The sequence below is a fragment of the Piliocolobus tephrosceles genome, chromosome 6, assembly GCF_002776525.5.
Source record: "Piliocolobus tephrosceles isolate RC106 chromosome 6, ASM277652v3, whole genome shotgun sequence".
Lineage (NCBI taxonomy): Eukaryota > Metazoa > Chordata > Mammalia > Primates > Cercopithecidae > Piliocolobus > Piliocolobus tephrosceles.
Window position 1 is genome coordinate 100,982,650 of NC_045439.1, and position 14,106 is coordinate 100,996,755.

The 14,106-nt window shown below is 44.7% G+C and overlaps 1 protein-coding gene across 5 annotated transcripts in view; it reads left to right on the forward strand.

Annotated features, from left to right (window-relative positions):
* Window positions 1-13,663, forward strand: part of CRTC3 (CREB regulated transcription coactivator 3) — a 99,964-nt gene extending 86,301 nt beyond the window's left edge. The window contains exons 7-11 of one of the 5 annotated variants that reach the window (XM_026448700.1): window positions 1,312-1,350; window positions 4,960-5,045; window positions 6,817-6,866; window positions 7,955-8,052; window positions 12,837-13,005. In XM_026448700.1, coding sequence (XP_026304485.1) covers window positions 1,312-1,350; window positions 4,960-5,045; window positions 6,817-6,866; window positions 7,955-8,052; window positions 12,837-12,865 — 302 coding nt within the window. In that variant the 3' untranslated portion in view covers window positions 12,866-13,005. Of the gene's footprint in view, window positions 1-1,311; window positions 1,351-4,959; window positions 5,046-6,816; window positions 6,867-7,954; window positions 8,053-12,836 lie in introns of all 5 variants that reach the window. The other 4 variants (XM_026448699.2, XM_026448698.1, XM_026448697.1 and 1 more) reach the window with 4 other exon arrangements.
* The last annotated feature ends 443 nt before the right edge of the window (window positions 13,664-14,106 follow it).

Sequence of the window (14,106 nt, forward strand, 5' to 3'; positions counted from 1 at the left end):
AGGTTCCAGTGAGCCAAGATCACGCCACTGCACTCCAGCCTGGGTGACAAAGTGAGACTCTGTCTCAGGAAAAATAAAAAAATTTTAAAAATGTAGATTCCTTGGCCGATTCTCACACCTTCTGAATCAAAATCTTTGAGGGTTGGTCCAATCTGCATTTTGGCAGGCTTACCCAAGGGCTCTTTATGTGCTCTAAAATAAAGCTTTCAATCACTTACTTACATTCTGGTTCTGTGGGCCTGAAAGAAATTCTGTGTTTGTGTGTCTGCTTAATTCATCGGCCTCTTTGTACTCCTGGAGACTCTTCGTGTTGCCCCCGCCCCTGGGCTCTGTTAAAATTTTGTATCTTCTACCTGTGTTACAGAATGTGCTACTGTGTTACCATGATCTGTCTTCTCACCTACACTGTATCCCCCAGCCCCACCTAGCACTTAATGTAGAAACTTATTAAATATGGGTTGAGTGAATGGTTATTAGACATTTCATTTAAATTGTATAGACTAATCAGGTTAACTTGTAGGTTAACCTTAGCCAAAAACTTACCTAAAATGTAAGTAAGCTATACTTAAATGCTTAGAACTTAATAATATATCCTGATTCTATACTGAAAAATATTTGATTGCTCTTAGGGGAATGCTAAGATATTACATTCTTGGCACAGTTCTTTAGTTTTAGCTTATAGCCATAGGAAATACTATACTTTGTCATCTGCAGTATAATTTATGGATTAAAAATACTTCATTCAGCCAGAGCTTATTCCAAGTCAAAGTTTTAAAACTTTGTGAATAGCTATCTCATGTACCCTTTAAATTAACTTAGACTCCAGATAAATTTTATTCTTAAAATAACTTCACTGCATGAGAAATATATATAATAGCATACAGCATGGAACTTCGGATTTGTTCCTGTAGACACCCATGGTAAGTATCAAACAGTGATGCAGCCTTTTTGAGTTACCTGCTCTTACCCCCATGATAAAGCATTTGGAAGAGAATTTCCATCTATACTTCTTTACTTTGTGGTTTGAATAGAGATTCTCAGGTTTTGTAAAAATTGTTCTTTCAGGACAGAAACAGTAAGAAAATTTAAGACACAATTTTAAAGGAAAAAAAAGGAAACAAATTTAGTTTCAAATTAGCTATGCCTATTTTTAGTATAAATGATAAAGCACCTTAAATGAAAATCAGTATATCAAAAGTGCGTTAGAATTTTCAAAATTCTATTTCAAATTATAAAGTTACTAATTCATAAATTCATGAAAATTAAAGTACCACATAAAAGCGTTTTCTTTTTTTCTTTTTCCTTTCCCAGTAGGTTTCTGTGATGGTGAGAATAATGGACATGGGGAAGGTATGAACTTATTTTACCTACCTATATCGGAGTGGGATGCTGAGTAGTGGATATAACCTTTCAATAGCTTTACTAATAAATATTCATGTTTTCAGGACTCCCCAGATGCTGACAACTGCTGATTGGCTTACTTTTCAGAGAGCCTTTAGAAAATTAAGGCTAGCCATGTTCAAGGCCAGGAGAAAGGAAATGTGTGGTTGCATTACAAAGGTTCCTTTTTATCTAGGTCCCCACAGTCATAAGGTTGAGCAAGGAAGCAAAAGTTGTAATCACATGAAAATATGAATGAATTGGCCTGGCACGGTGGCTCATGCCTGTAATCCCAGCAGTTTGGGAGGCTGAGGCAGGTGGATCACTTGAGGTCAGGAGTTTGAGACCAGCCTGGCCAACATGGTGAAACCCTGTGTCTACAAAAAATACAAAAATTAGCCGGGTGTGGTGGCACGTGCCTGTGGTGCCAGATACCTGTGAGGCTGAGGCAGGAGAATCGCTCGAACCTGGGAGGTGGAGCTTGCAGTGAGTTGAGATCGCGCCACTGCACTCCAGCCTGGAGACCAAGTGAGACTCTGTCTCAAAAAAAAAAAAAAAAGAATGAATTGATCACTTAAACAATTAGTTATTCCAGTAGTCTCTGCCCATTTAGAAAGTCTTCGTTGACAGATATAAATAAACAATGCCAGGAAAATGCATATTGGTTGTGAAATGAAAATGCAAACCTTACACAAGATGCTGAGTTTCATAAAGCCAAATAAAACAGTGTTGGAGATCTGTGGAAATGACACTCAAAGCCATTGACAAATGAGGGTCCGACACAGTTCATTTATTCAATTAGTACCAGGCATTGTTTTCTTTTCTCTAAATCTTTATAATCTGGAATTTAATTTTTACAATCTAAAAATAGACAACTAAATTAGGTTTATATGTCACAGAGGTGAGACTCATGGGGGGCCTGGTAAATGAGGAGCATCTTGCAAGAGGCACAGCTCTCTGTCATCATCCTGCTCCTTTTCTGGGCAAGCCCTTTTAGGCCATGAATAAAATAACAAACAGTTAAAACATCAATAAACATCTAATCCATTAGAACAGAAATTAGTAAATGGCTTCAAGGTTGATTGCATTCCTTCAATGCTTTGAAGAATTCCTGACAAATCTTGGATATGAAAAGGGACTAAAAGCAATGAACTCTAAGAAAACAGTCCCCATTAAGGCCATGGAGTCTGCCCCAACCGTGTTCTTACAACCAACCTCTTTGGAGAAGTAGCCTTGAGCTGTGTGATGCCACCTCACTCAGTCCTTCAAACTTTTCCCAGCATCTGACAGTACCTTTCAGGGCAATTTTTTTTTTTTTTTTTTGGAGACGGAGTCTCGCTCTGTCACCAGGCTGGAGTGCAGTGGTGTTACCTCGGCTCACTGCAACCTCTGCCTCCTGGGTTCAAGCAAGTCTCCTGCCTCAGCCTCCCAAGTAGCTGGGACTACAGATGCCTGCCACCACGCCCGGCTAATTTTGTGTGTGTGTTTTTAGTAGAGAAGGAGTTTCACCACATTGGCCAGGCTGGTCTCGAACTCCTGACCTCAGACGATCTGCCCACTTCCGCTTCCCAAAGTGCTGAGATTGCAGGCATGAGCTACCACACCCAGCCTTTCTGAGCAAATTTTATTCTTGACCTCTCATTGTATTGGTTTACGAAGGCCCTCAAAGCCCATTTTCCTTGTTTCCTAGTTTGCTGAGAGCCACCTGTAGCGTCAGCATTTACCAGACGCTGTTTTAAGCACCCACCAGTAGAGAAGAAAACCAAGGCTCTGCCCTCATGGAACTTACATTTCTGAAGCAGTTTATATTATTGATTAAGTCAGATAACATTTGAAGAAAATCAACAAGGATGTTGACAAAATATGCTCTTCAAAAGAGAGTGATGTCAATATTGGGATTAAGAGAGACATCTGGGGACATTGACCAAGCCTGGCCTGGTTTAGCAGAAATGACTGCTGTCCTGGTGGTATTGGGCAGGTTGCCTGAAGAGCATTGTATCCTCCCCTTACCATGCTGTCGAATAAGTTAGACCCCTACCCATACTTAAGTCATTTTAGAAGTCACAATTGCATTTATATCCTCAGTTTTATTAAATACAAGATAAACTTATTTTAGAGTTTTTGTTTCAAACTCTTTTCTCAATATTTACTAGGAAAGTTTGGGCCTTGTTTCGTGTGACTTCTTTCTGGGGTCCATTATTCTTGGGTACTCAGCCATCTTTTGTGGGGCTAAGACAGGATAGTCATGACAGTCACACTGGAGCTTCTGTGGCCACTGGAACTCAACAGCATTCCTGGTTCTGAGTAGTCACCGGTGTCCCTAACTTGGAATCCCCTTCCTGACATCAGATCACTTAACTCCTGAAGGCTGATCCTTGCTTTCTGGTCTCTTTCTGAGAATAAAAAGTATTTACTTGTTCTGTGACCCAGCATTCTTGTTTTACCTGGCACGACTGAGAGAGTTAAAGCGGAAAGCCCTGGAAGGGTCCCTTTATACAGGTTGTTTCATAGCATTAAAGAGCCAACAGCGGTCCAGCAGCTGCCCAGCCTCAGATCCTCTGGGTTGTTGGTTCCTCTTTGTCCCCCACTTCCATCCCACAACCAAGGAGCTTCACTGCCACCATGTCTTCCAGCTAATACTCCTCTTCTCCATACTTTCCCCATTTCATCTTTGTTGCAGGCTCTCTCCTCATCCCTCTTCTTCCGTTCTCTCCTTTGCCAAGCCTGCGGAGCCCTCCCTGCCCTGACCTCAATCGTCTCCTTTTACTTCCTACCATGCCCTTGACTCAGCCTACACTCCAGTTGAAAAGAGTTGCTCTACTCTTACCTTCCCCTCTCTTGGAATTCCCTTCTGTGTCTCTAAAGGGCTCCCCCCAGTGCCCATCTCCAAAATCCTCCTGGCCTCTTCCCCTTCTGCAGTTCACCTCTCAGGAGCATCGTACCCTCAGCTCTCTCGGGCTTCCACTCATTTCTTCCTTCAGTGATGGTTATTTATGAGTTGCCCTTATCCACTGACTACATTACAAATTCGTGAAAGGTTGAATCCATGTCTTACTCATTTCTGCAGTTCCCACGGTAGTGCCCAAAGTGCCTTCCCTAGTAGACAGTCCATGAATAAGTCATTTTTGTGTGTTAAATAAGTCAAACATTTTGTTAAATCAGTTTTTACAAAGATAATTTGTTCAGCCAAAGGTAGGTAGGATGGATGCTTTCTTTTTTTGTTGTTGTTTTTGTTTTTTTGAGACAGGGTCTTCTTCTGTTGCCCAGCCTGGAGTGCAGTGGCACAGTCATGGCTTAGTGCAGCCTCAGCCTCTCAGGCTCAAGCAGATCTCCCACCTCAGCCTTCTGAGTAGCTGGGACTACAGGTGTGAGCCGCCACACCCAGCTAATTTTTAAATTTTTTGTAGAGACAGGGTATCACTATGTTCCCCAGGCTTGTCTCAAATTCCTGGGCTCAAGCGATCCTCCTGCCTTGGCACCATGAAGTGCTAGGATTATAGGCGTGAGCTACCATGCCCGGCCCGATTCCTGCCTTCTCATGCAATGACTGTGCTGCCTTTTTTTTTTTTTCTCCTTTAGTAGCATCTTTCCCTGGCCCATTGAAAGAAGAGAATCTGTTAAATGTTCCGAAGCCACTGCCAAAACAACTGTGGGAGACCAAGGAGGTGGGTGAACAGTACTCAGCTATGTTTGTTGTCACTGAATGTTTGTACTTTGAAGTCATCGAAAAATCTTGCAGAGGTGAAAACAAGAGGAACTAGGGGAAAAGGAGAAGATTTGTCTGAGGACAGAGATAAGAATATACAAGGGAATGACATTTCAAGTAAAAATTATCTCACTTGTGTCAATGAATTAGTACATTGATCTCTTGGCTTCCTAATTTTCATATGAATTGACTTACTTAAAAAAAAAAAAAAACAAACCTGCTAAGTCCCCCGTATCTTATTTGTTTTGCGAAAAGGTCTGAAACCTCGTTGTAAGTCATAGGCAGATTTTTCTGTTTTTTAGCCAGCACTTTATACCAGTGTCCAGCTTCTGTCCAGAATTACTGGTATACCAGGTAGCCCTTTTTAAATCAAGGGCATTTGACCTGAGTCCTCCAAGTCAGTTGACAAGTCATCTGTTTTACTATGATTTCCATGCGACTTTGAGCATTTGTATCTAAAGTTGTGCTAGCTGACCTCCACCTCGGCTCTCTGTACACCTCACCCACTGTGGAAGAAAGGGAGGTCCCACGGTTCTTGCCTTGGCCTTTCTTCCCAGAGGGAAGCTGTGTTGACTTTGAAAGAAAACAGTTAATCTGTTCCAGCCCTTAAGGATGCTCTATTGCAATTGCTTGTATTGCCTGTGTACTTAACTATCCCCACCTATTTAGGATCCCTTTGGCCCAGTTCCATTTTCTTCCGCCAAGTCTACCAGAGTCACCATTAGCATTACAGTTGTCTTAAAAGGTTTTTTGTAAAAGCAAGATGTATTTGATGTTTAATCATTTGGGAAGTAAAAAAGAGATGTGATTTAAAATTCACATATTTAAACACAGGAGAAGCAACCACACTATGTCTTTTGGCTGTGAGAGGCACATGTGGTTGTGGAGGCTTTTATCAGGGACAACTACATCTTCTCCACCAAAGAGGGCAGTGGTATGCCCTCCTCCCTGAGCACCAGGGACTGGTCTCTGGAAAGAGTTGTTCATCTCCCTTGGTTCTTGTGGATTTGTAGTACTCATTCCTGTCCATCTGGAGCTTATATTCTAGTTGAAATATCTTATTTTCTTCTGACATTCATTTCTTTTTTCACCCTGTTTTTTTCTTTTATGTATTTCATTTCCTCTCAAGACAATTGGAAAAGAAATGTTTATTTAAGAGCTCTATGTCGGCCAGACGCAGTGGCTCACACCTGTAATCCCAGCACTTTGGGAGGCCGAGGCAGGTGGATCACCTGAGGTTGGGAGTTTGAGACCAGCCTATCCAATATGGTGACACCCCGTCTCTACTAAAAATACAAAAATTAGCTGAGTGTGGTGGTGTGTGCCTGTAATCCCAGCTACTCAGGAGGCTGAGGCAGGAGAATCGCTTGAACCCAGGAAGCAGAGGTTGCAGTTAGCCAAGATCACACCACTGCACTCCAGCCTAGACAACAATGAAAACTCCATAAAAAGCTCTATGTGTAAAACATTGGTCTTTTAATATTAATCCAGAAGGTAAATTGATAAGGCATCAAATTAAGAAAATATATTAATATTATGCCTCCCTTAGGCCTGGAAGTTAGTTTAAAAAAGTCTTGCCAAAACCTAAAAGTCTGCTCTGTGAGGACCCTGCTGACACGCAAACTCTCACTTGTGCCCAATAGAGCCTCAAGATCCTTACGAAGACACTTTTCAAAAACTTGAATTTGGCTTTACAGTAAGTAAGCCCAGCTTTCATTGTCTCTTCTCAGATTCAATCCCTGTCAGGACGCCCTCGATCCTGTGATGTTGGAGGTGGCAAGTAAGTAATATTCTTTCTGTTCGTGTTTCAGGGACTATCTTGAAGGTTTTTCCCAAAAGGCAAGTCTCACTGCTTTGTTACAGAACTCTCAGAAACGTAACTTGCTACGTATAAATTGAAAGTCAACTGCATTTTCATAAAAACAGCCACTCTCTTTTGATACTCATATTTCATCTGTTTAAAGTAATTAAATTACATAACTATAATAACAAATAAAACTGACATAAGTATGTTTGAGAATCACACAACTGACTCTTGGTAAATACACAACTCTCCGGGTAGAAGCAGCGTCAGAAGCAGAAATGTGCGGGAATTGAGAGGAGCCTACCAGCCCCGAGCTGTGGCAGGCTGTGGGCATCGGTGGCATCTTGGCCAGAGGAAAAGGGAAGCAGCAGTTCACCTGGCAGCTTGGTGGCACAGAAGTTAATTAAGAGAGTTTTTGTGAGTGTACTTAATGTCACTGAACTGTACACATAGAAATGGTTAAAATGGTAAATTTTATGGTATATTTATTTTACCACAATTTAAAAACATAAATGGAAGATGAATATATTTTCCATATGCAATACAAAAAAGTTTCTATGAAGCAGTTTGTTAGTGGATTTAATAGTATGCAGCTTCATTCCCTAAAAGGTTTGAGACAACTTACAAAAATATATATAGTACAAGCAAATGAAAAAGGAAGTTCATGAGGAAGTTGAGTCTAAAAGAGAACGAGGAGATGAAAGAGATAATGAGGCCCTTGCCTTAACAGAAACTGCCTTGGGAGGGCCGGCTGGTGTGCCACGTGGGATGGTACAGACAGCTGCTGGGGAGTTTCACAGAGGGGACCCCTTGGAACTCGATGGGCTGTGTCCTGACACAGCCCCGAGAAGGCTTCCTGGGGATGTTTATCATAGCGTCCGTGAGAGCAGTCCCACCACTTGGAACCGAAGCCAATTCAGAACCAGCAAGCCTGCAGGGCCAAAATAATGTGGTTTGGAAATGGGATTCTTGCATGATTTGACTTAGTACATACAATCACCAGTGGGTCAGTGGGTGAACTAAATCCACTTCAAGCAATCATTGAATATGATTTCCCCCAACAGAGCTTCCTGTGAGTATATCACAGCAGCGCATTCAACGCACTCCCTACTGAGTACCTGGAGCTCAGACATTCTTTTTGGCAGGTTAAACATAAACTCAGGTAATCTGCTGAGCTGCGCCACGGGTTGATGTTCGCTTCAGAAAGTGGGAAAGCCTGCCAGGACACATGCCCAACAAAAGACAGGCTGCCGAGGGGTGCAGGACATTCCCATGGAAGGGGCAAGACTTTCCTCAAGGGAGTCTCCCTCAACCTAGTCCGGTTCAGGGGCTTCCTGGTAAAATGGAAATTTGGAAGAAAAAAAAAATATATTTTCCTCAAGAATCAATTTTGGCTTAACCATCAGATAACCTTCAGGCTCTGAAAGCCTACATTATAGAATTGGGCTGTAGTACTTTAGCCCTCAAGAGGTTGGTTTTTTGTTTTTTTATTTTTTTTATTTGTATTTATTTATTTATTTGAGATGGAGTATTGCTCTGTCGCTCAGGCTGGAGTGCAGTGGCATGCTTTTGGCTCACTGCAACCTCCGCCTCCCAGGTTTAAGTGATTCTCCTACCTCAGCCTCCTAAGTAGCTGGAATTACAGACGTGCACCACCATACCCAGCTAATTTTTTTATATATAGTAGGGACAGGGTTTCATCATATTGGCCAGGCTGGTCTTGAACTCATGACCTCAGGTGATCCACCCACCTCGGCCTCCCAAAGTGCTAGGATTACAGGCATGAGCCACCACGCCCAGCCTGTTTTGTTTTTACAGATAGGGTCTTGCTATGTTGGCCAGGTCAGTCTTGAACTCCTGGCCTCAAGTGATTCTCTCAAAGGACCACTTGCCTTGGCCTCCCAAAGCACTGGGATTACAGGTGAGCCACCATGCCTGGCCAACCCGGAGAGTTTTAAAGCAGGTGTTTTTTAGGTGGAGAAAGTTGCTTTCTTGCTACAGATAGAATTACAGATAGAATTCCATTCAGTGACTCCTAGTCATGCACATATTTATTGACCCCCTAATTCTTGGCACTGGGTAAAACAATGAACAAAACAGATCAAGTTCCTGCTTTTGAGGAGCTAATAATCTAGTAGAGCAAGATGGGCAGAAACAAATAAGCAAAGCACGGCGAAAGTCAGGTGTGGGTAAATGCACTGAAGGAGACACAACTGTGGCAGGTGGACAGGCAGCCACCGGCGGTCGTTGAGGAAACCTTTCTGATAGTGTGAGGCGACGCGGAGAGGGCTGCAGGCAGCAGGAACAGCAAATGCAAAGACCCCAAGGCAGGAGTGGGCCTGGAGCTCAAGGAGGCTTGTATTGCTTGGATCTGCACAGAGAAGATGGGAGTCGTTAGAGGGTCTTGAACCCAGGGGCGCATTACTTTCCTTAGATCAGTAGTGACTCCTTTAGGTAGTAACTATATTTGGAAAGGAACCCACCTGTATTTCTCCAAGCTGCAGAGGAACTGTGTGAACATTATTAATGACCTGGTTCACAGTGGTCACATTTTTTCCATCCTTGCTCTGTGCTGTTGGACACTTCTCCCTGCCGCGCCCCTGCTCTCTCTGCCTTCACTCCCACCTGATCACCCATGGATCTTTCTTCTCAGTCAGAAAGCCCATCTGCTCTCACATTGAGGGCTCTGAGGTCTCAATTTTATTTTTCTAGTCCTTGACCTTTAACCCTATAAACAGTTCCATACTTCCAGCCATCTAAAAGACAAAATTCAGGCCGGACGCAGTGGCTCATGCCTGTAATCCCAGCACTTTGGGAGACTGAGGCAGGCCGATCACTTGAGGTCAGGAGTTCGAGACCAGCCTGGCCAACATGGCAAAACCCTGTCTTCTACTAAAAATACAAAAATTCACTGGGTATGGTAGTGCACACCTGTAATCCCAGCTACTCTGGAGGCTGAGGCAGGAGAATTGTTTGAACCTGGGAGGCAGAGGTTGCAGTGAGCCAAGATCGCACCACTGCACTCTAGCCTGGGTGACACAGCAAGACTCTGTCTCAAAAAATAAAAAGACAAAATTTATATTCAGTTTTTCTACAACCAAAATGATCCTTCTTCCTGACCATCCGGTTGGACACCTCTCCTGCTGCCTCATTTCTTTCCAAGACTCCACAGTTCGCCCAGTCATACTTTTACCAAAAAAAGTGAGGCAAGGCTGGCAGGAGTGCGTGCTCATCTCTCTTCTGCCACTGATTCCCCCGACACCACCTTCCTCTAGGGACACAGGGGTCCCTCTTAATCAGGCTGGCCACTTTACCACTCCCTGGTCCTCCTCCTACTGGATTTGCGGAGGCTTTTCTCTGCTAATTAACTTTCCCTCATTTCCAGAATTCTCAGTCATGCTTTTTGAAAGCATATTTACTCTCGAGTGTTCCTTACTGCTTACCCATCCTCGACCCACCATGCCCTGGCTTCCACATCTGCTGTTAATGGAACCTTGAGAATGTCAGTTGCCTCCTGTACATAAATGAGAAATATCCCTGCTGCATCCCTGCATGTCTTCCTAGTCAGCAAAAACTCAAAGCCAAACCCCTGCCCTCATTCCCGGTCTGCTCACATCTTCAGTGTCCCCTGTCTCAGTGGGGGGCTCCACCAGTCCCCAGGCCAAAGGCCCCAGAGTTGTTCTTGAGTTCTACTTCCCTGTCTCTAGAGTCCACCCTGCCTCTCTGTCCCTGTGCTCATGGCCTCCTGCTGGACCGTTCAGCAGCGTCACAGTGTGCCTCTCCACCTCCAGGTCTGCTCCTTGCACCCCAGGACCCCTTCCCCAAGTCTGTTAGCTATGCTGTCCTAAGGAAAGCTGATACTTCTCTCCCCGACACTGCCCACCCCGCTTCCAGCCTTTCACTGGCGTCGTGTCATCCTCTCATCAGTGCCAGCCTCGGGTGCTCTCTGCCTGCTTTTCCAGTTCCATCTCCACCACTAACCAGCCCTCCTAAACTCAACCCTCCCGTGGTCTGAATCCTCACAGTTCTGAGGGCACACCGTGTGATCTCACACCTCCCTGCTTTTGCCCATGCTGTGAACTTGCCTGAAATCTTTTTCCTGACTAGATCACCTGAATTCTTTAGCCTTTAAACTCAACTCAGATGTCCTCCAAGGAAGCCTCCTCAGGTCGGCTGGGCTTCCCTCCATATGGCCTCCCTCCAGGCTCTATCACTGCACTACTGAATTGTATTATGTTGCCAGTTATGTTCCTTATGGCTCAGTCTCTTGAAGCCCAGATGCCAGTGACTGGCCCCTGGGAGGTGCTCTGCTGATGCGTGCAGGAGGGAATGAAGTGTCCTCAGTGGGATTCATAACTTCCCTCTGCTCCTGGCTGGTGGCACCTTCTCCTGCATTCTCCTCCGCTTCACCCTCACTGCTCTTTTCCTAGGTCACCCCTGGACCACTGCAGGTGGTCCTTCTAATTGGTTCTCCCTGCCTTTCTTTCTGCTCCCTGAGGCCATCCTCCACACTGGAACCACAGTGACATTTCTGAAATGCCATTCTCCAGCTTAACCTGGCCTCTCTCTTTCCACAGTCCCTGATCCAGACTCCTGAGAACAGCACATCTTCTCCCTCCTGCCCCTCCCTCCGCATCTGCTGCCCTCCCTCCCCACACTCTGCCCTGACACTTGACACCTGGCCATGCCCAGCTACTCGCAGTTCCATGCACACACTGTGTCACGTCCATGGCAAACCTGTCCCCTCTACAGCCCATCCTGACATGGACAACTCCTGCTTTTGTGCTCCCGGTGTCACTTGTACCCACTGGTTACACGCACCCCTTCTCAAACCCAGCACAGCGCGATTCCTGCCACGTTGCAGTTACTTGCTTTCCCAGGCTGTCTCTCCTGCCCATCTGTGAACTCCAAGAACAAGGTCCTTTCAGACCTGGCTAGCAGGCCCCTCCCTGGGCCCCGCACTTGAGAGGGCTTCATTCCCAAAGGGAACATACCACCATTGTACACCCGCTAGGCCTAGGGGGTGGCCAGAAAGTCAGCGAGGTGTGGACAGAGCTTGGCCGCATAGGCTGGGATAGCCATGTGCGTGCACTGCAGTGCGGAACAGGACTAGGGGGAAGAGAAGGGGACGTGGACTGAGGGCCAGGCTGCCTCTCCCTGTGTATTCTGGCACAGAACTCCGAGAAGTCTGAGAATTCTACATGTAAATCTGGCCTTGCAGGCTATTATGAGGTATAATTAATTTGTCAGGATAGACACAGAACAAAGTTCATGTAAGGGTTTGTTCATTTGATTTATAAGTTTTAAAAATCGAAACAGATGGTATGCGGGCCTCCTTTTATACTCTTGCTCCAGGCCTGTACATTTCAGGAGCAGGCCTGACCCCGGACATACTCACCTGCTTGTTCATCATGGTGCCACCAGCACGCGGCCCGCTGCCTGGCACACGGTGCCCAGCCCACAGATTGTGATGAATGAGTGGCAACATCTCTTTGTCACTTTAAAGTTTATGAAGACTGTAATTTAAAAAATATGTCTTGGAAGGTATATTGGAAGGTAGCTGGTTACTCAGAGATACTTTTTCTGGTAGCAAAGATAACTTAGAAATGTAGCAAAAAGAACTACATAAATAGAGAGCAATGCCTCACATTTTGTAGAGGGGTTTATAATTTTCAGAATACTTCTGCATCATAATCTAATCTGGTCTTGATTATTCTAGACCCTAATCTAGTATTCCTGTAATGTGGGCACTGGTAGTCGGTGAGGAAGTGTGTTTCGAAGAGGTTAAGCTGAGCACCCGTGTTCTCAGAATGAGAGAGGCCACACCAGGACCTCTGTCTTTTGTAGCCGATGCTCTTATTTGCCAAGGAAAATGTTTCGGCCATGTTTGGTTTCCCAACAGCCAAATACATTGTAGAAAGTCATTCTTAATCTTTCTTTTTTCAGTGCTTTTCCACATAATGGTCAAAACCTAGGCCTCTCACCCTTTTTGGGGACCCTGAACACTGGAGGGTCATTGCCAGATCTAACCAACCTCCACTACTCCACGCCCCTGCCAGCCTCCCTGGAAACCACCGACCACCTCTTCGGGAGTATGAGTGTGGGGAATAGTGTGAACAACATCCCAGCTGCTGTGACCCACCTGGGTATAAGAAGCTCCTCTGGTGAGTATCTCCTGCTTAGCAGTGACCTGGTGGCTTCACCATATGTGGTCCCCACCCATGTGGCGTGTTCAGTGAATCACTGAATGAGAATGACTGCATCTCAGTTAGAGACGATAATGTACCTTGTTGTATCTCCTGACCCTGCAGACATTTTTCTTGGACGTTTCTGTTTCTCCTGGGTTGATGAGTTTGAGGCAGCTCTGCTGAACCTCATTCCCTGTCTTCCTCACTCGCTCCTCTATCCAGGGACTTGGGGAATAAGACATGGGAGCCAAGAAATAAGCATCCACTCTGCGTTGGCTGAACAGTGTTAGTGGCTCTCATCAACATATGACAGTTTATAATTTAGGCCATCTCTCTGGATTCCTCCCATTTTCCATTAGATTTCTAAAGGGAATATTTTGCATTTTAGAAAATTTACAGCATATATGATGAAAATATTTCTACTTAATATCTGTGTATTAAGTGGAAATCACTCACAGTTCCAGTTAAAGATGCAGCGTTAGCTATATAAAGATGCTACCCAGAACGGGACTTGGGTATTACTCTATGGGTTTGCTTGTCCATATTGAAATTATGACTACATTTGTTTGAAGCCTGACACTCTTTTTTTTTCTTTTTGAGACGGGGTCTCACTCTGTCATCCAGGCTAGAGTGCAATGACATGATCTCAGCTCGCTGCAACCTCCACTTCCCAGGTTCAAGCAGTTCTCCTGCCTCAGCCTCCAGAGTAGCTGGGATTACAGGCATGTGCCACGATGCCCAGCTAATTGTTTTTGTATTTTTAGTAGAGACAGGGTTTCACCATGTTGACCAGGCTCACCTCCACCCACCTCGGCCTCCCAAAGTGCTGGGATTACAGGCATGACAGTTTCTGTATTTTCTATGAACTCCTTAAAATGCTTGGTACACACAGATTTCAAAGATGTTTAAGAGATGCTTGAGCTTTCTTTCTGCGTGAATTTTTAAAAGCTAAGTTCACAGCTGTAGCTCTAATTATTATCTGAGCCAGCTGGATCACTGACCTCTTTGTGGACTGTTGAGTGGTGGAT